This window comes from Gymnodraco acuticeps, unplaced genomic scaffold (assembly GCF_902827175.1).
Source record: "Gymnodraco acuticeps unplaced genomic scaffold, fGymAcu1.1, whole genome shotgun sequence".
Lineage (NCBI taxonomy): Eukaryota > Metazoa > Chordata > Actinopteri > Perciformes > Bathydraconidae > Gymnodraco > Gymnodraco acuticeps.
In genome coordinates this window covers 164,569-185,689 of record NW_022990144.1, presented here as the reverse complement: position 1 = coordinate 185,689, position 21,121 = coordinate 164,569, and the positions used below count along the sequence as shown (strand labels likewise).

General features: G+C 43.2%; 1 protein-coding gene across 1 annotated transcript; it reads right to left on the bottom strand.

Annotated features, from left to right (window-relative positions):
* Positions 1 to 5,935: 5,935 nt before the first annotated feature.
* lnpep (leucyl/cystinyl aminopeptidase) lies at positions 5,936 to 20,783 on the bottom strand. The gene is made up of 22 exons (XM_034217192.1): positions 20,392 to 20,783; positions 18,177 to 18,271; positions 17,303 to 17,505; positions 16,588 to 16,699; positions 15,726 to 15,983; positions 15,103 to 15,293; positions 14,787 to 14,925; positions 14,123 to 14,257; positions 13,891 to 14,011; positions 13,645 to 13,796; positions 13,442 to 13,555; positions 13,231 to 13,362; positions 12,538 to 12,672; positions 12,004 to 12,164; positions 11,839 to 11,927; positions 11,565 to 11,748; positions 11,271 to 11,427; positions 9,926 to 10,110; positions 9,558 to 9,719; positions 8,897 to 9,037; positions 8,708 to 8,789; positions 5,936 to 8,229 (listed from the first exon to the last, which is right to left on the bottom strand). Exons 1-22 carry the CDS (start codon positions 20,417 to 20,419, stop codon positions 8,098 to 8,100), a joined length of 3,108 nt encoding a protein of 1,035 aa, XP_034073083.1. The 5' UTR covers positions 20,420 to 20,783; the 3' UTR covers positions 5,936 to 8,097.
* Positions 20,784 to 21,121: the final 338 nt, after the last annotated feature.

Sequence of the window (21,121 nt, the reverse complement as noted above, 5' to 3'; positions counted from 1 at the left end):
GGTTAAGGCCCTTCTCCTTAAGACATTTAGCTTATCTGCTAAGGAGAGGGCCCGCCAGTTACTTGACATTCAAGGCCTAGGAGACAGCAAGCCTTCCCAGCTAATGGAGAAAATGCTAAATCTGCTAGGGGGGGAAGATCCCCGGATTTTATTTCCTGCGTCACTTGCCTCCCCGGGTCCAGGCGGCGCTGGCCAACACGCCTGTCACGGAGCCCCGTGCCTTGGCTGAGGAAGCGGATCGTTTTTTTCCTGGCAACACAACAGCCCGGTGCAGAGACGTTAGCCGCGACGCTCAGCGGCCCATCTGCAGTCAAGAAAGCGTGGCGGAGGCAGGACACGGCTGTATCGAGCCGGCGTGGAGACACCGGAGAGTGCTTTTACCACGCACGTTTCGGGACAATGGTGAAGAAATGCATCGCCCCGTGCAGCTACAAACCCCCGGGAAACGGAGGGGCCGGCGCTCAGTAGTGGCCCCGAGCGTCGGCGGCACGTGCAGGCTCTTCGTCAGCGACAGCGTTTCGGGGAGCCTGTTTCTGTGTAACACGGGCGCTCAACGGAGCGTAGTTCCAGCGTCGAGTGAAGACGTCACCCGGGGTGGGCACGGACCGCGATTGACGACGGCTAACGGTGGTCCCTTTCGCACATACGGCGTAGGCCTATGTGTTTGTGCATCGGAGGACAGCGTTTCAGCTGGGATTTTGTAACAGCGGACATTTATTTTCCCCTCCTCGGAGCGGATTTTTTGTGTGCTCATGGACTCTTAGTGGACGTTAAGAATAGGCGTTTGGTTGATGCCTTAACGTTTTCTTCCCTCGTGTGCACACTTGGCAGCGCAGCATATGGCTGTCGGGCTCGCTGTCGGGGGCAGACACGTTTCCAGACCTGTCGCTGCCCACCTTCTCTGCGCTTACCACTAAGCATGGCGTGGAGCACCACGTCACTACCGAGGGGCCTCCTGTCTACGCCAGGGCCCGGCGGCTGGCTGTAGCGAGGGCGGAGTTCGCAACCATGGAGCGCCTGGGCATTGTCCGCCGCTCCGACAGTCCTTGGGCTTCTCCCCTGCACGTCGTCCCCAAACCGAATGGCGGGTTCCGCCCGTGCGGGGATTACCGCCGACTCAACGACGCCACTACGCCTGACCGCTATCCGGTGCCGCACATTCAGGACTTTTCGGCGCATCTGGCCGGTACGGGGGTGTTTTCCAAGGTGGACCTGGTGCGTGGATACCACCAGGTGCCCATGCACCCTCTGGACATTCCCAAGACAGCAGTGATAACGCCTTTTGGACTTTTTGAGTTCCTGCGGATGCCTTTTGGACTCAAGAATGCTGCTCAGACGTTCCAGTGCCTGATGGATTCGGTGCTGCGGGACCTGCCATTTGTGTTTGTCTACCTCGACGACATACTCGTCGCCAGCGCTTCAGTGCAGGAGCACCTGTCCCACCTCCGAGCCCTTTTCACGCGGCTCAACGAACACGGATTAATCATCAATCCTGCAAAGTGCCAGTTCGGGGTGTCTGACATTGATTTCCTGGGGCACCGCGTCACCAAGGGCGGTGCGGCACCTCTGCCGGCAAAGGCGGAGGCTGTTGCGGCTTTTCCTCGCCCGCTCACAGCCCGGTCGCTCCGTGAGTTTCTGGGGATGGTGACCTTCTACCACCGTTTCATCGCCCGGTCCGCACACATCATGCGGCCGCTGTATGAAGCATTGAAGGGCAAGACCCCCGTCCAGGCGATCGACTGGACGGCAGAGGCGGACTTCGCTTTTGCTGAGGTCAAGACCACGTTGGCTCAGGCGGCTTTGCTGGCACACCCATCATCTACGGCTACCATCTCCATCACCACGGACGCGTCGGACTACGCGGTCCATCGCTTCCATCGCTCCATGAAGGCAGCCCTCAAAGCCGGCCTTAAGGACGGGAATTGGGTCGACAAGCTGCCCTGGGTGATGCTGGGCCTAAGGACTGCGCCTAAAGAAGAACTGCAGTGCTCTACGGCTGAGATGGTCTACAGGCAGCCGTTGAGAGTTCCAGGGGATTTCCTCCCTAACGCATCGGCTCCCTGGTCGGCGTCGGCCCAACGGGCTTTCCTGCAGTACGCCGCTGAGGCCTTTGCTCCGATCCCTACTACTCAGCACGTTACTCAGGTCTCCCAGGTTCCCGCAGAGCTCCGCTCGGCGGAGCACGTGTTCATCCGGCACGATGCGCACAGAGGCCCCCTGCAGCCCCCTTATGATGGGCCTTTCTGGGTCTTGGAGCACGGGGACAAGCACCTGGTGGTCGACCTGGGTGGCAAGGCCGAGCACGTCTCGGTGGACCGGGTGAAGGCTGCTCACCTGGACTTGGACCAGCCTGTGGTGCTGGCTCGACCTCCGCGACGCGGCCGCCCCCCGGCCTCGTCCCCTGTCACGGATTTAAGACCTGTTGTTCCGGTCCCTCCCCTTCCGGGAGCCGCACAGGCGGAAGTCACTTTTCCGACTCCCGTGCTCAGGAGTCGTGGGGGTCGGCGTGTCGTTCCTCCCCGCCATGCTGATTTTGTTTGTGTGAATTCTGGGGGGGCTTGTGTGGTGACACCATGTGACACCATAATTCACCTTGCTTATTGTGTTGCCACACGGACCCTTTAGTGGGGAACACCTGTAGCTTTAGCTGCCATTCCTGCTAGCTCATCAGGCAGAGCAGTGCATGTGTTAACCTCTCTGAAAGTAATGGATAATAAAGATTGGAACTCCATTCTTAATACACCGCCTCCGACTCTCTTTTCACGGCACTACAGTAGTGTATAAAACCATCCTCGTACAACCTATAGAAATGCAAAACCGCATCATTTATGAGAAAACATTTCATAACATTAACACAACATATTCGAGGTGGTTTTAAATAACATATCCGTATTTATTTATTTCTCCAAGTTATGTTCTTGTGTGCACTGAGGAGTCTCAAACAGGCGTTTGTTTAATCATTTTAAGATTGTCTTTAATCAATGTTTGAAAATGAGTTCTTCATATATGATAAATGAGAGGTAACATTTTGTTTATGGTATTATTTCCACATATTTCTCTCCATTCTTCCTTCTGCCAACGGTGTCGCAGTTTCTCGTCTCTCCCGTTTTTGTGCTTAGTGCGTACGCATGGGTTAGAGTTTGCGTTGAGGACCGCACGTTTTCCCGTCAAGTTAGTATTTTATAAATCGCAAACATTGCGTAGAAACTGGCGTACGCCATTTTTTGATCGTATATCCCTTTTATAAATGAGGCCCCTGATCATTGATTCTCAACCTGGTGTCGAGTGATATTTTTTCTAACATACTGTATGATATTTGTAACACATTCACAGTTGCTTCTTTCGAAAAACTAACAATGAGCTCAAAAATACAATGCACAGTCATTTGAAAGCTTTTTAACGCTATTTAAACTATATACACCAACATTAAGACACCTCACACGGCTTGCAAACATGGGAGGTGTGGTTGATGTTTAAAAAATTACGCTGTTCTGCTGCATAAGCAACAATATTATGAAAGCCCAACACCTCTATAAAAACCATCTACTGCATGGTAAGTGTATGATATATCTGATTCTGGTGTGTTACACAAAGCTACATTTAATAAATATCACATAAATAATGTTAGTGGGTCTCAGAAGTGTCTCATCATGCTTAGCTACAATGTGCTTTTAATTGAATGAAAATCATTTTGGGAACATTGACAAAAAAACAACACAATTGAGTTTATGGCCACCTTTGAGGGTAAAGAAAATATATGAGGGATTGGACTTATTTTATTTCAATATAAACCCTTAATTGTTTGTATACCTTGTGCACTTGACTTAATCATCCCGAAACAAAAGTACGAGCGGTAAAAACGCTGGCGCCATGATGTCTTCCAGTTGTGGGGCATCCTTCCAAAACAAGTATGCAGGGCACAAAACTGATTTCCTTAAACACACACTGAATATATGCTGATATGACATTACATTGAGTCCTTTTAAAAGATAATTCCAACAAATACATCCACTTTTAAGCTAGAGTAAATCCAAATGATGAAAAACATGAGTGAGAGCCAGGGTGCAAGTTTTCAGAAGTGCTAGATAGACCTCTGGTGGGGAAACTGAGAAACAGCATGGCCTGTAAATCACTGCAGAGTGGTGGTGATTTAAGCATGCAGCTTAGTATTTACAATAAATAGAATAGAAGCAACAATGAACTAAAATGAATTTCTGTTCTCAAACGTGACAAAGCTTAGTGAAACTGGATGAGGGGAAATAGTGATCAGGGGCCTCATTTATAAAGGGATACACGCTCAAAAAATTGCGTATGCCAGTTTCTACGCAATGTTTGCGATTTATAAAATACTAACTTGACGGGAAAATGTGCGGTCCTCCAGGCAAACTCTAACCCATGCGTAGCACTAAGCACAACACCGGGAGAGACGAGAAACTGCGACACCGCGTTGGAAGAATGGAGAGAAATATGTGGAAATAATACCATAAACAAAATGTTACCTCTCATTTATCATATATGAAGAACTCATTTTCAAACATTGATTAAAGCCAATCTTAAAATGATTAAACAAACGCCTGTTTGAGACTCCTAAGTGCACACAAGAACATAACTTGGAGAAATAAATAAATACGGATATGTTATTTAAAACCACCTCGAATATGTTGTGTTAATGTTATGAAATGTTTTCTCATAAATGATGCGGTAAGCAGGACAGAATTACGTCTAAACTGACTGTCGATAGGTTAGATACGAGCATGGTTTTATATACCATCACGTTTAATCGTGTTTTATGCCGTTTGCCAAGACTTGATAAGTCGCTCGTAAAACACAGGAGGTATGGAAGCTAAGAACACCATATGTGGTAAATTGTACAGCTAATATAACACAACACATTAGTTGTATTTCCTTTAACTGGTGGATATAGAGTTGCTGCAGTGGAGACGCTGCGCAAAGCTGATCGACAGCTGGGACACAAACCACCAAATACAAAAACATAATTCAGATCCAGTCGTCATGACTCCACTCCGGAGGGATTCCCCGATCATTTCTTACAGTTTCTCATCAAGGGGGGGTCTCCTGTCCCCGGTACAAACACACTGCCTGAGGAAGGCCATGTGTATTGTTTTTGTCATTAACCTTTTTCGGACCACTTATTTATTTATTTTGGTGACGATCCGACCTCCATGCTGCTACTCTGGTTCAAACTGCATCCACCAAACAATATGATTTATCTCGACCTCCACAAAATAACCAAAATCTGACACGGTGTGAGATGTATTTTTGAGCTGTTCTGTCGTCATTTCCTGCTATCTTCTTCATAAAGTCAGTCAAAATGAATGAATGAATGGGCGTTTCTTTGACTATTTATAGGCAAATATGGGCGTTACGTGAAGCCCGCAAAAGCTGCACCGCATTTCGAGTCGATTGTGATTTATAAAGGGAAACCGGCGTAGGAAGTGCTGTACGCACTTTCCTCGCCGGTACGCAATGTTTGGTGAATCGGAAAATGTCGGAAGATTTCTGTACCTATTTTTTGGATTTCTACTACGTAAGCAACCTTCCCACGTGAATCCTACGCACGGCGTTATAAATGAGGCCCCAGGTCAATATTCAATACAAATAAATAATTGTAGGCCTTTTTAAGGTTGTTGTTTTTCTTTAGAGTAGATTTTGTGATGGTTAAGGATGTAGCTTTCAGGTAGCATGTCTTTTGCAGCTTAATCTAAAGAACCTTCTTGCATTCCCCGATGCTTTTTCACTTATTTCATAGTCCATCCATCCATCTTCTCCCGCTTATCCGTGGTCGGGTCGCGGGGGTAGCAGTTCCAGCAGAGCCGTTTTCAAAAAGTTCTTATTTATTTCTTCAAGCGCAGCAGCATGCAGTGTCACGTATTGTTAAGTTGTTAAGACATGGAAAATACAAATAAAGCCAACATTTTGAGGAAACAACTAACATTTTTTTTTTTTATTAACATGAAGAGCAACACAGTCACAAAAGCATCTGCAGCATTTTATCCCAGTGCAAAAAACAAAGACGCTCCGATACAGTTACTGACCTTCCTACATCCTCCCATCAGACCGGCCACATCTAAACCTCGTACCTGCACGACTTCAGCAACTCTTAAAGCTTATGACTTCACATGAAACAGTTGTTCTCTAAACAAAACATGATGGAACATAAAAATCCCAGAGCCTCAGTAAAGCTGATTCATTCATCTGATTGCTGGCAGCTGGAGAAACAAAAAGTGTCACCATAATAATCCAGGAAATAAAAGCATAAAACATGTATATAAAAAAGGCATATTCCTAACTTCCATATATTAACACACTATGACAGAGTGGAACAAGTCAATGGCAATACTGTGAAAAACGCCTACAGTACCTTTGTCTAGTTTTGAATGCACAATTCTTTGGGCAGGGTGTACGGCCATGTTTTCGAGTAACATGGCGTCTCTTAGTGTACACAGCGCTGAGGTAACACTGGTGGGGATTGGACCAATGTTGGTGTTTAATACATTTTTTAAATAAATGAAACAATGAGATAGCATGACAACCAAAAAACAGAGATGTTATCTCATGGGGATGTTAGGGATGTTCAAAGGAAAGGATTTAATCTACTTTATTTACTCAATTATCCTAAATATGTAATGACAGTGATGGAGTGGATGGAGTAAAAGCAATGCCACTTTAAATATAGCTCAGTGTAAGTAATCAACTGTATTAGCTTAGAACAAAAGTAAGGGAAACATGTTAAGACACTCTCAATAAATAGCTAGGCTCCTCTTTGATAGGAGCAACATGACTGGTTAACATATATAACTTTAAACCTTCTGTATTTTCATTTGGCTAATGAACAGCTTACTGGACACAGCAGTAATTTCCAAAATAAATGTTCTGCTATACCCTCGGTGTCTTCAATGTGCACATTAGCCCTTAAAACACAAACATTCAGCAGCAAACTGCTCTGCTCGGATGGTCTCAATCCAGAAAAAGTATTTGACTCTTGCTTCCTTCTCTTTACACTCCATATACACAAACAACACAAAAGCAAATCCCTAAAATGTTAAAAGTCAAGATGATCGAAACAGTAAAGTCACAGGTTAAAACTCTGTAGGGTTGAGCGTATTTACATTTAGAATACAAGTTTAAAAACACACTGTTAAATCTGAGTCTGTCCGATCACCGCACTGCAGGCAAAATAAAGCTTGTTGATGAGGAAAACTGGGCTTATGATGGTAGAGGAAGAAAGAAAGAAACATTTGGCTCCACTGCCTGCTCTAACCTAAGACAGGTTGTTGATTTAAACGTGCGCAGTACGCCCTCTGCTGGACACAGTGGGTAGGTTTTCAGTACATTCAATCGATGCCAACACAAGTTTGGTATTTGACTCAATCAACTAATCGTCAAGATCAATCCTGACTAAAACGCTCATCAGTAACTAGAGGTCAGAATGACAAGCAGCTATTTTGTAACATGGCGACACAAGGTTAGTCTAAGTCTAAGAATAACTCCTCTAAAAAGTACCGGTGATTTTAACGTCTCATCGCCTAGGAATCCCTGACAGCTGCATCAACATATATCCGACGATAAGGACTGACTGACAGCACATAATAATAATAATAAATTGAATTTATATAGCGCTTCTCAAATTCGCTTACTTTACTAGAAACAGTAATGTTGACATTCTTCATTCGTCCTCTTTTTCCAGTGGCCTATCACAGCTCACAGAGTTAGGATCCTTAGAGCAGGCTGACGGAGGAGTGTGGGCGAAGCACGATTGTCTGCTCGGGCGGGAGGTTAAGATGAAACCCACGGAGGAGAGGTTTGGTCGACAGCATCAAGTGTGAGGAGTGTGTTCAGCATCCGACAACTTCCTGTCAGACGCACAATCAGAGCCACCCTGAGCAAAAATACATCTCACCGGACCAGTCTCAAAAAGAACACCTTGTCCACCCAGGTAGAGCAAAACCTCTGGCTTTGAAACTCTGGCCTGGATAAAGAGAGTTAAGAGACAGAGTCCTACAATAGTGCAAACATTGCTGTTGCCCCGACGACATGTTGCATGTCAGCGGGGCGGAGCCTGGATGGCGATCGTTATTAGAGCCATTTTTGGAGCGTGGACAGGTTTGTATCCATCCAGTGCCGGTTCAGCCTGATGGTTTCCAGAGCTTCCTGCATGCTCCTCATCTGATAGCCACGCTCCTTCAGACTGGAGAAGAAACTCTGGACCTACAGAACACACACACGGTTTTACTTTGCACTTTTTGATAACAACGGTCAAAACCCATGAGAAAATAGATTGCATGTAGGGATATTTTTTTTCTTCATATTTAACTCATGTGTAATACCTGTTGACATGCTGCTGTCACAAAAAAACATCCCAATTTGGCATAAATAAAGTGTATCTACACTAATCTAACTGTGCCAAATGATTCATATATGTTGTGCTTTTTTTGTGAACAGTGCACGAAAGTACATTTTATTTACAGTTTTGAATATAATGTCTATATATTATTATAAATTAAAAGTTCATTGTTCTTTTAGAGGGTGCACTTGCCTTTTTATGATATTATCATTACATCAGAGGCATACAATTGTTTTAACATGACAATTATTTAGTTTATAGTAATTACTTCTGGGCCATTTTTTTCCAACACCGTAGTTCTTGAGACAGGCCTCAAAAACATACAAATATAAAATAGCGTACCTGATCAAGGTGTGCCTGTGTGGAGAACTGAGAGGTGACGGAGTTGACGATTGACTGGATGGCGAAGGAGCCCAGAGGAAACCTACAGCCAGACACACAAACACTCATGTTATTTCACCTTATCATTCACATGTGAAATCAGAACGTATTCTCAGTATAACCTGTATGAAGCTGAAAGGGACCACTCACTTCTCGATGAGGCGGTCCCAGTTCTCCTGAATGAAGTCCCAGACGAACAGGTAGCCAGCGAAGCCGTTACACACCGTGCTGATGACCAGAGGCAGCTCCTGAGTCTGGATGATGTTCCCCTGCAGGCCGGCCTTCAGAATCCTACAGACCGAAACACGTGTTTAAAGGCTGTTCAGAGAATAAACAACACTCACAATACACACATTTCTATACAGCAGAATACAATGTAGGTCAAATCAATATTATTTTTAGTTATACTACAAACCTGTTTAAGAACAAACACATTAAGAGAAGAAGAAAAGAAAAACGAAGAAAAAAGTTTTATTCTCAAATATTAGTGTTTTTGTATCGGAGATTCTTAACTGTAATAATCACAGACCCCAAGATGAGAAAACTCACTATTGGCATCTGGTTTGGGGTGTTTTATTGCATAATTTAAAAGTGTAATTTGTCAAGTAATTGTTATAAGGGTGGGTTAGTAGAACTAAGCCTCAGAGTGGATTTGTACTGAACTAAGAGTGCATTGCTATGAACCAAAAACACACTGGTGCCCTCTTACGCATAGGTTTAAGGCATGTTCAAATAAATAATTAATTAAATTGAGTCGATTGCTTTAAAAATATTCCCTCTCGATCCTGGCCATGAGAAAACACACACTTACCACACGATACGCCGTGCGTCCTGAGTGGATGCTAGGCCTCGTAGCATGGATCTCTTCTCTGCATCATAGGTGGCATGTGCGTACAGGTCAAACAAGTTCTCCCAATCTTCATCTGACTGTCCGGCCACAGTGAATACAACCTGCTGCAGATCGCCTGGGATCCTACCGAAAATATTAAACATTTTTAAGGTTAAAATTGCACCAAAATGTACTTTATTGCCTACAAATAAAATATAAGATACGAACTAAATCAAGACACATTTCTTCTTTATGCTAGACATGCTATCTCTGAAAATATGTTAGGGCTGAACCTGTTGTTTCTGTCAATGTGACGGAGAAAGGAACAAGATAAATGGTGTCAGACGTACTTTATGGACTCATTGGACTGGAGGTATTGTTTGAACAGGTCTTTGGCTTGCTTTAAGCAGTTCTCCTCCCCCAGACTGCAGGCCGTCCCCAGCAGGGCCGCACGCAGCTCCTGCTTAGAAACACTCTCCTCCTCTGCCCACGTCTGGTTGTCCATCAGAGAACGAAACTGATGCAGGACATAAATCTGTCATATGGAGAAATAAAATAATCATGAATGCATTAGTAAACAGAAACACTGTACTCAGTTCACAAGAGTGTCCGGACACAACAATAGCTTGAAACTAAAACCCACCAACATCTTCACTTCTTAAATAAAGACAATACAGATATGAAAATGTGTTTTAATGAGAGACTGTTGAGATTGTGTAATTCATGTTTAACTTCATTGAGTACTAGTGTGAATTTGGGCTTTTAAGATTCACACTCATAGATGTATTTCTAATAGTGTACACAATGTAAATATAAATAATACATGTCAATAAGGTTTGAGTCAGTGATCTGTAATTACTTGAGCTTTAAATGGAAAGGCTTGAGTAAAGTTTAAGATGGTGTACATAAACTCAAGACCTCAAAAGTCTAATGTTTTGGTATAAGACAGTATTTGCTGCTTGAACTTAACTGCCTATACGTTAACTTCATATAACTCCTCATTTTATATCAAAATTCAATGTCCGTCAACCTTTTATTCCCAAAATGTGACTTTCATCTCTGAACCTGTGTTGTGAGTTTGTGCGTGTCTGTGTGTGTGTGAGTGCGAGTTAGAGTGTGAGTGTGTGTGTGAGTTAGAGTGTGAGTGAGTGTGTGTGTGAGTTAGAGTGTGTGTGTGAGTTAGAGTGTGAGTGAGTGTGTGTGTGAGTTAGAGTGAGTGTGTGTGCGAGTGCGAATTAGAGTGTGTGCGAGTGTGAGTGTGTGTGTGAGTTAGTGTGTGTGTGAGTGAGAGGTGTGAGTGCGAGTGTGTGCGAGTGTGAGTGTGTGTGCGAGTTAGAGTGTGTGTGCGAGTGTGAGTTAGAGTGTGAGTGTGTGTGTGAGTTAGAGTGTGTGTGAGTTAGAGTGTGTGTGTGAGTTAGAGTGTGTGTGTGAGTTAGAGTGTGTGTGCGAGTGTGAGTTAGAGTGTGTGTGTGAGTTAGAGTGCGAGTGTGAGTTAGAGTGCGAGTGTGTGTGTGAGTTAGAGTGTGTGTGCGAGTTAGAGTGTGAGTACGAGTGTGTGTGTGAGTTAGAGTGTGTGTGCGAGTTAGAGTGTGTGTGCGAGTTAGAGTGTGTGTGCGAGTTAGAGTGAGAGTGAGAGTGAGAGTGTGTGTGTGTGTGTGTGTGTGTGTGTGTGTGTGTGTGTGTGTGTGTGTGTACCTTCATGCGGGCCACAACACTGTGCGCTTGTCTTTTGTCGAGCTGCCGGTAGATGACATTGAGCTGTAACAAGGCCTCTGTCACAGGAGATGTCTCAGTTTCATTGGACACGTAGTGCAACAGGTTGAGGACTTGGCGGAAGGACACACGTCCCAGTCTGTCAATGAAACAGAAAGATAAAGGAAAGAAAGATGGATAATAACATATTTAAAAGAAACAAATACAGTTATTTTAGATAACTCCTCTACTCAATTTTCTTGTCGTCACTAAAACTTTTTATGATGTCATCTATACCTGGAGAGAGCAAAGATGTTGTGTATGAGCGAGGCACGGTCCTCTTGTGTAAAGACACTGAAGTCGCTGTTCAAAGCTTCGATAAGAGTGGCCCAGCCCTCGTCTCCGTAGTGGACGATGTAGAAGCCGGTGTTTCTGTAGTTCAGCTTCAGCCACTTCACACTTTCTGCTAGCTTTAGAGTCCCTGAAAACACACACAAACATGCACCATTTGACACAGCACGTGAGATTCTTGAACCCTGACTTGATGGTGCTGGTTGCGACTTTGTTTTACCTGACTTGGTCTTCAGATTGAACACCTGTCTGCACTCAGGGGCCAAACTGCAGTTGTCAGTCACGTATGTCACTGGAATATTCCATAAGCTAAGAAGAGAGCAAAATACAGTTAGTGTTGTGATGGGTTTCTATGATCATCTGTGTGTGTGGTAACGTAACGCACCTGGACGTATAGATGGCCTCATCAGAGGTGAGCAGGAAGTGCTCCTGTGTGAGGGTCACTTCATCTCCCTCACGGCTTACGGTGACCAATGGGAAGCCTTTCTGTGACGTCCATGAGCTCATCATCTCCGACACATTCTGGTGCTGAGCCGAGACCTCCACCTGCATACAGGAAAATAAATCTAGAGTCTGTGCAGTACAATGCTGTGTTCACTGATTTATTTCTCAAAACTTGAAGAGGATTGTGTGATCTGAAACTTTGCAGCTGTTTTTCTGAAGATTTGATGTGACAATTTCCATTTTTATAATCCAAACCCAAAGGCAATATAAACGGATACACAGAAAGTAATTATGTTAATGATGCCGCTCCTGGGCAGTTCTCTGGGATTACACATTTTGTAATAAAAGTGAAACTAGCTAAAGAGAGCATAATTCAGGCTGGCTGACAGAGGGAGGTAAAATGTTAAATGTAGTTAAAGTGATATATGTGCTGACTATAGCACCAAGAAAAAACTAAAAAGGCACACACACACACCCGTGTAAGGCTGTTCCAGAGGTCGTTGGTGACGGTGTTTGATCCACTGAACTGCTTCAGGTATTCAATGATACCCTTTCTGAACTGTTGTTCCCCTGGCAGCGAGGCGTTCAGCATCAGGAGGATGGACGCACCCTGGAAGACAGAGTCACAAAGCATCTGTGATCACAGCCAGAGCAGCACTAAGACAGTTATGACTCATAAGATCCAGTAGAGACATTTCTCTCTCGGGTAAACAATCATCCATACTGAGCACAAGCCGAATACAAAACCAGGACTGTTTGTAACAGCCTTTACACATCAAGCCTTTAAATATGAGAGTGGTTTAGAGAAGTCAGATAAGGGCTTTTCATTGAAAATGGGAACTGATTTTTTTGTGGAATTTGCAATGATATTCTTATTGAGCTATTCTTGTTTTTTGGAGTGGGAGTAATTTTGTATTTACATGTTGATGTGTCTTTTGTTTAAGGATAGTTTTACTTTTTTCTGTTGTTAATCATGTGTTTCATTGTATTTTCTTTCAATTCTATCATTTTGGCACTGTGTTGTAAAAAAGTGTTTTCACTTTTCCATGCTGCACTTTATTATTGTTTCTTTGTCCTATGATCCATAAATAAATCAACCAATAAAAAAACTAATCTTGATTTGGAGTTTTATGAGATTTATGAAAATGTATCAGAGTAAAAAGCGTACCTTCTCATAGGACACGAAGTCAAACATCTCCTCCACCTGCTCCGGCTTGTTAACCTTGGTGGACACAGCGTGGGAGGAGTTCAGCGCGTCTTTGTCCAAGGCTCTGAAGCGGACTGCCAGGAACAAATTACCCTGCAAACAAACAGTTTACTGGAAGGCAGACAATGAAGCACGCCGCTTTAATATTTCTGAGGCAGGTGTGTGAACCTACGATGTCCAGCTTGGGCATCACGGCCTGCAGCGACATGTACTGCATGTAGGTGGCAAAGCCTTCGTTGAGCCACAGGTCATTCCACCAGCTCATCGTCACCAAGTTTCCAAACCACTAAATATGCAACATCAGAAAAACATGAGGACCTGACTGTAGCATACTGCACTGCATCTGCTTCTTTTTACAGACATAAAAGTAAATACCTGATGGGCAAGCTCATGCGCTACCACAGAGGCAACGACTTGTTTTTCCAGAGGAGAGGAATTCTGTCCCACCAGCAGGCTGGTCTCTCTGAAAGTGATCAGGCCCCAGTTCTCCATGGCTCCTGCCAGGAAGACAGGGATGGCTACCAAGTCTGAAACAGGAAATATTTAGGTGTGTGAAGAGGTCATTTAAGTCAAGGAAATGGTGTGTGTAAACCTTTTGTGAAACTACCTGTGTGTACTCACCTAGTTTTTTAAGTGGGTAGTTAATTTCAAAGAAGTCGTTGTAGAACTCCAGCAGCTTGGAGCATGTTTCCAGAGCATAGTCAGTATGCTCCTTCTTCTCTGGCACAGAGTACACAGACACCTAAACACACAGATAAACATCTACATATGAAGACACTTAGCAGCAAAACACAGAAGCTCACTGAATACTTAAAGAATACAAATGAAGGAGCCACACTTTTATCAGACCTACCAGCGTGTTTGAGACATTTTTAGTCATGGAGGTGAAGTTAGCAACGATGAAGGCCACCAGGTAGGTGCTCATGTTGACACTGGTCTTTTCAAACTCATCTTGCACGAGGCCATTGACAAGTGGTGTGCTTTTAGCCTGAAACACAAAGCATTAGTTCAAGATTAGGACCAACTATAAAACAAGATTTTGCAAGTACCATATCAATACATGAGACATGGCTGCTTATTTGTACCCACCCTAAGAGCTTACAAGTCAAAGGAAAATTCTATAGGGCTGAAATGTAAATTGTGTCTTTGTTACAAACGTGACATTATTTGTCAGCTGCAGTTTGGAGGCAGAGAATGAGGCTGTGCACACTGACAAAGACAACGCTGTTTTCAGGTCATAAACCACAAAATTGTCTCTAGGGAACATGCCTAATTTTATTTGAGTTGGTATATACTGCCGTCCTAATGCTAGTAACCACTGGCATCACACTAAGCCATGTCAGTAAACATCTGTGCTAACCTAGTAACAGAACACTGGTCAAGCCCGTTTGTAGCTCACCAATTGAAAATCTTTCATTATTTGTGCATTAAGTTAGAACAGCACATGTATGTGAGGTGTTTGAACACGAGTTGCCGTACAGTAGCAATTAACCAGGACTTAGTAAATGTTACGGTACCAAAGGCATGTTGGAAAGAGTCATGAAGTCTGTTTTTCTGCTGATTTTGATAAGGAAGGTGGCTTTGAAAGCTGGTTCATCAAAGCACGGAAAGGCTTTCCTCGCTGACAGTGGCTCAAACTGGGTTGCTGCTAAGACCCTGGTGACAAGAGGGGGATGAGCACAGTCAAAACACATTTGTAAATAATATTTTTAACAGCAACGTTTTTTTTTTTAGTAGTATCTGTCATAAGGTCTGATGATGAGGCTTTTGATCAAATCCTCTGCAGAACATCTTCCAGCTGTTTTGAAAAGCGTACACAACGAGCAACTGTACCTTTTGTTTCCATCTTTATCGGTGTATGAGCTGTTGTAGAAACCATCGTAGGAGTGTGAGAGTTTTGCAGAGTACTCCAGGGTCAAAACACAGGACTGGCCTGCCTTCAGATCCTCAGAGAACTGAACAGCTATCTGCTGCCTGGGGAGGTATTCCAGGACAGTCACAGCTTTGGAGACCCCTTCACCCAGCTGGAAGAGAGGACGTATGAGTTAACAACTAGCAGACAACATCACATCGTTTAAAACAATTATTTAGTTCAGGAACAATCGAAATCTTAATTTTTGTACATCTATTTAGACTGAAAATCACCTGAACTTGTTAATTAGGGTTATTACACCTAAATAAAATATATGATGCATGGATCCACACTGAGAAGGTTTCATTATGAGAATGACCAGACTCACAGACTGCAATTAAACAAGAGTTAAAGGAATTAATGCGTGAACACTCCCCAATTGTGCTTTATTACAATGATGGAAAATGATGTGCTCTCTTGTTATATTTTACACAGCACAGCAAAACAAAGATTGACGAAAATAAAAAACTAACTTAAATTCTGGCATACAAATATATAAACTAAAGCACTTTCCATGACCCCACTAATACCCTTTCTAACCCACCTTGAAGGTAGCTCCGGTGATGTTGAGTTTGGCGCTGTGCAGGACGATGCGCTTGGTGTTGTGCTGCACAGACATGTTGATGACGGTGTAGCCGGTGAAGGTCATGTCCTCAAGGTTAGGGTTCAGGGTGACCTCATAGCTCAGAGGATGTACGCTCTGAGGCAGCCGGTAGCTGTTCCATGGAAACGGTTCGCCACTCGAAGACGTGGGGTTGACTGGCACTAAGGGGGTGGTCTGGTTGGCCTTTCGACAACCCGTCTGCAGAAGAATGAAGGGTCAGCAAACAAAGGTTATGACAGAGAACTAAAAAGGGAAATTATATGACAGAGATATCAACATAATGTGTTAAGCGAGTCCTGTTTAGTAATCGAAGCATGATAAAGAAAATCTACCTGAATAGTGTAAGAGAATATTTTCATCTGATCTGTTTATAGAGTCTTTTATGGTTCCTTAGAGTCTGTGATACTGCAAACATCTGCTTGTAGTCACTCAAAGACCCCTCTGTAGGTTGAGGTCACAGGTCAAACGCTTCTCCTATGTCCGAGGGTTGACCTGGCAGCATCTCTTTGAGACAAGCCGATCATTGTCTTGCATCGGCTATTGATTATACGCGGGCTTTCTGGAAGCCCGCCTCTCCTCGTGTTGGTTAGATGTTTTGGGTCTTTTGGTTGAGAGATCGCTGGTGAAACACGGGACGGTGTGCAACTAAGTGATCTCCCCGGCCGTATGTAATTAATGTACTGTGATCAATAAACTCTCGGTGCTTTTGGCTAACAACGGTTCCAGACTCCTTCATTCTACCTCAACATTGCAACAACAGAAGTTTACCTTCACAAATAGAACTAGTGAATATTCGTCTTACCTTGGTAAAGGTGCATCCAGGTAAGAAGTACAGTACCATGGTCATAGAGGCCACTATCACCAGGAATAACACACATACAACCGTGGTGCGGGCTGAGGGTCGGGAACACGACCTGAGACAAACAAAGTTTACAAATATAACTTTGACTTAAAACTGAGCAGTAGTGGTTATGAAAAAGCTGGGGATGGTGGTGTTGTGACAAACAGCTTTACATTGGTATCTTGACTGAAACCTTTTCCCATACAAATCTGAACTTTTAAGAATGGTCTTTAATACAAATCGAATTGGTGTGTTGCCTTTTTGTGTGTGAAGAACACCAATCTCAGAAAACACTCCCTTGTGTGTTATGTTGCAGGTTCCTTATGTAAAAGAGCCTGATATTCGAACCCACTGCATCATATTCATTAACAGTACTATCTGGCATTGTCTTTGGGCATCTTACTACATTTTGATTAGCTTTTTTAGTTTCCGACAGGATCTTCAATGTAGCTGCTGTTTCTCTACAAATCTTAGAGCAAGTGGTTCACCGAAACCACCACTGCTTGTTTTATGACTATGTAAATCTTAGTGATAGATGAGGTCATTCATTTTGTATTGAGCCCACAGAGATAACACACTGTTTGACTATGTGTATTACTTTCGTATATTTTTAGTGGCTCAGTACAAGCTGAACCATCTCAAATGCGCTTCCCAGAAATACTTTTTAGAGCATTACCTTGGTGGAGGCTGCCTGGCGTAAGGTGAAGAGCTGGGTCTGTTAGCAGAGCTGCGGTTCATGAAGGACATGCCCAGCAGACGGGCTGAGGACTCGCAGTCCTCCTCATCCTCGTCCATGTCGTTCTCTCCCAGCCCTCGCACAAGCAGCCGCGAGCTACGAGGCTCATACGCCACCTCATCTGGGTCAAGAGCAGGAAATGTCTGCCGAGAGCACGGACAGTACACTCTGTTATTCTCCAACTTAGCTGTGCACTGTTCCCAATTTATAGTTAATAATTGAATTCTATGCAGAGTGTCTGTCAACAAAGAACAGGGAAAAATGGAGAGCAATAGAAACCTTATATTTTAGGATTAATTCAATAAACATGAACATAAAGGGAACCACATTTAGGAGAGGGTTTGTTGGGTGACTGACATTGAGGGAGGACAGGGGGGGTCGGGTACTGAGTAACACACTTAAGGTCTTACTTAATCTAAAAGATTTTTGACACCGTATGTCGATACTGTACATTTGGAAAATAGGTCCTTTTAGTTCTGAACAGGCGACAGCTTGATCTTCATGATACAATGGCGTTTTTTCGTGCAATTTTCATAATTCTGTGTATAGATTATTGCAGCTGACAGATCTATGTTCAGACCAGTGAAAGATACACTGAACTCAAAGTTTGCAAATTAGGATTCTAACACGGTTACTCACAAGTGGTGGCTGACCTTGAATTAGCTGGTTCTAATTTATATTGCCATGATCTTTTCACATTATCAGATTTAACGAGAGAAACACTGCAGAGTGTTGCAAATAAGCATTACAAATGATTGAGCCAGACTGGTCTTTAAAACGAAGACAGGCATTGCATGAGATGACGGGAACATACTGGAAACGCAGTGGAGTCTTTGGCCAAATCCACCACATCAGGCTCTTCTTCGAACATGCTGTTCTCAATCATGTTTCTTGGAAGGTTAGCTCGATCTGCAACAAAGGAAAAAGAGGAAATTAGAAAAGTGGAAGAGTAGAATATTTATATACATTGACACATTCACACTGTGCTGTATGTTAAAATATGTGGTGTAATTGTTGGAGTTTGATAACCAGAGAAGAGTTGTGGCAAAAAGTCTTTTTTCAACACAAAGACTTGTTATTGTCACCCAATATGCAGGCAACAAGAAGCCTTGTTTTACAAAGCACTAACTGGGTTTTTTCAGTTTCCTGTATGTAAACCTCTTCAGCATTTCCTGGTATTTGACGCACATAAAATGGATGCATCAAGCTGGTAAGAAAGTACTGGTTTAACAAAATATGTTTAAAGAGGAATTTCTTATTAACTAAAATAAGAAAACATTGACAAAGTATATATTTAAAAAATATCAGGAAAAAGCAAACAATTAATTCAACTGGTCATGTCACTAAGTTCTGCATTTCCACAAACTAACTAGTGTCTAAAGCATCATGTCGGGTATTATGCCTTGTCTTACAAAAAGCATGTGACTTTCTGGCAGGCGGCTTCTGCCCTACATTTTTGGAACAATCGGAGACATGTTCAACTTCCTAATTGAATAATATCAAAAGTAGAAAAAAACCCTAATCAATGCAGTTCTCCTATTTGTTTCACTTTTCATTCTTGGTTGAACAAGCTTAGGATAATGCATTTACATTCTCCGTTGGGTTGGAGGGGAAAGCACAGGGAGACATTGAACACTTACTGAATTCACAGGGCTCTTACAGAAACAATCTCACCAAACACGTGAACGTTGCCTCCCCAAACACAAGACAAGAGGCCGAAAATGCATGAGAGGAATTTAGTTTCTTGTCTGTCCGTGTTTCTGATAAGACTGTACGGGCTAGTGTCCCTGTCTGCACCACAGTGCTGGGGTATGAAGGCCTATGTATTAGCTAACAGCTAAGTGGTAATGTGTAATGTGCGACGAGGATAATAACTTGATTCATAAATGATTGTCATGTCTACTTCTAATTGCTGTGTTATTGTAAGGAAAGTTATTTCATATTAGCAAGATGACATGCTCAGATAAGAGAAGAAGTTGATGTTATACTCATGTTTTATTATTAATGATAACTATTACAACAACTACTGTTCTTCCATAAAGCCTGCTCGAGCTCTGTAGATACAGCAGCAGTGCATGTTCATCTGCTGACTGCGCACTTCCTGTTGACCTCAAAACACTTATCAACCCTTCGTGGTTTGTATTACGCAAGTCTGACCTCTCACAGAAATAAAGATGAATATGTCTGAGTTTGATAGGTGGTCCACTCATTTAGAAGTAGAGAGTAGACAACCAGCATGAGGCAGATTACTGAGCAACAATATCAGTTTGTTGGTCATTATAATTGTGTTTTTTCTGCTTCTCTTTTCTCATCATTATCTGATTAAAATGTGATTGTGAAATGTGACTTTGGGTTTTTACTTAAAACACCAAGCCAAGCACACACAGGAAGAAAAAACAGGAAGTGTTATCGCTGTGATTTTATGACTGCTTCCAAGTTGAGGCCAACATTAATGAAATACACCCTCAAAAGGAGCTCATGTGTGCACTGGGATTTGTGTTTGTTTTCATAAAGCCTCGCACACTCTGGGACCAGAGAGAGGTTGTAAAAGCAGCCTGAGCCGAGCATGACTTATCTCTCCACACCAACACAAAACACAGCTATCATCAAACCAACAGGCTCACTGGGCAAACAGTGCTGTTGTGTTTTAACAGTCAACTTGGGCATTAACATAGGCATACTAGGTTTCTGCAAAGACAGACATTGTTTAGGATGTTAGAACAGTGTTATTGGCTTTGTCTGTTAGATAAACTCACACTTTGATAACAACAAGGTTCAACAACAGCCCATCCCGTTTTGTCCTTACACTTATGTGCGTTAGCAGACTGATACTGTCTGAGACTCCATACAATGTGACATTGAAATCACTGAGAAAACACAAGGTTTAGCTATTCAGAAGTCAAGTCCCCCCCCACTCAACATGTGTCCTCGGGTGAATGTCACTGCCAGTGATCTCTATGCTAATGTGCCGTTAGTTATTAGCTGGCCTGTTAGCTTGCTGTTATTGTACTGACATGTTAATTCCTTACCTGAAATGTTGCTGTCAAACGGATCCATGGTTGTTTATCTTAAACAGCTCCTCTCCTCCAAAACAACAGCTCACGCAGCTCGACAGACGTGATGTTTTTTTCCTGGTTGGCCACAACCCACAGCAGCCTGTCCTCTCTCACGTTAGCTACGTAGAAGCTAGCCAACTTCTGACAACTGAAACTGACTGAAAGACATCAAGGTAGCGAACGTTAGCTCGTATCCATAACTTTATCGCCTATAGCTGTTTAGTAGACTTAATTATGATTGGGGTCTAAAATAAATATAGCCTTACGCTTTAAATATGTAAACAAAACATACTCTAACACGCTCGGTACTTTAACGAAATAGCAGATGACATTTACCGTCCTCCCCGACCAGTTGTTGACAATCTCCCATCGAATCACAATGCTGATATCCTATTGGATGTTATCATCGGAGGGCGGGGTCAGGGCATGACAGACACACGCACGCCATAATGCAGATTTTACTCTACAAGAGGTCGAAATTCTTTAGATCATCCCTAATCTTCGCATCTTTGACCCTAACCCTAACAAACCCCTTAAAATATTAAAAGTAATTGCTTCAACATTAAACCAAGTCCTAACCCAACGCCACATTATCTGCCATCTAAAAATTCTCCACTGAAGGTTGTTTTGCACATCTTCAACATGGACACAATAAATATGTATACGTTTTCTGTGTTTTTGGACAAAGAGCAACACAGGCTCT

Excerpts from the sequence above, each read along its gene's own strand:
- lnpep (XM_034217192.1), bottom strand. The coding sequence starts at position 20,419 with ATGGATCCGTTTGACAGCAACATTTCAG. Across the intron at positions 18,272-20,391 it reads GTTTGACAGCAACATTTCAG|ATCGAGCTAACCTTCCAAGA; the intron begins GTAAGGAATTAA and ends CCTTTGTTGCAG. Across the intron at positions 15,984-16,587 it reads CTGGATGCACCTTTACCAAG|ACGGGTTGTCGAAAGGCCAA; the intron begins GTAAGACGAATA and ends ATTCTTCTGCAG.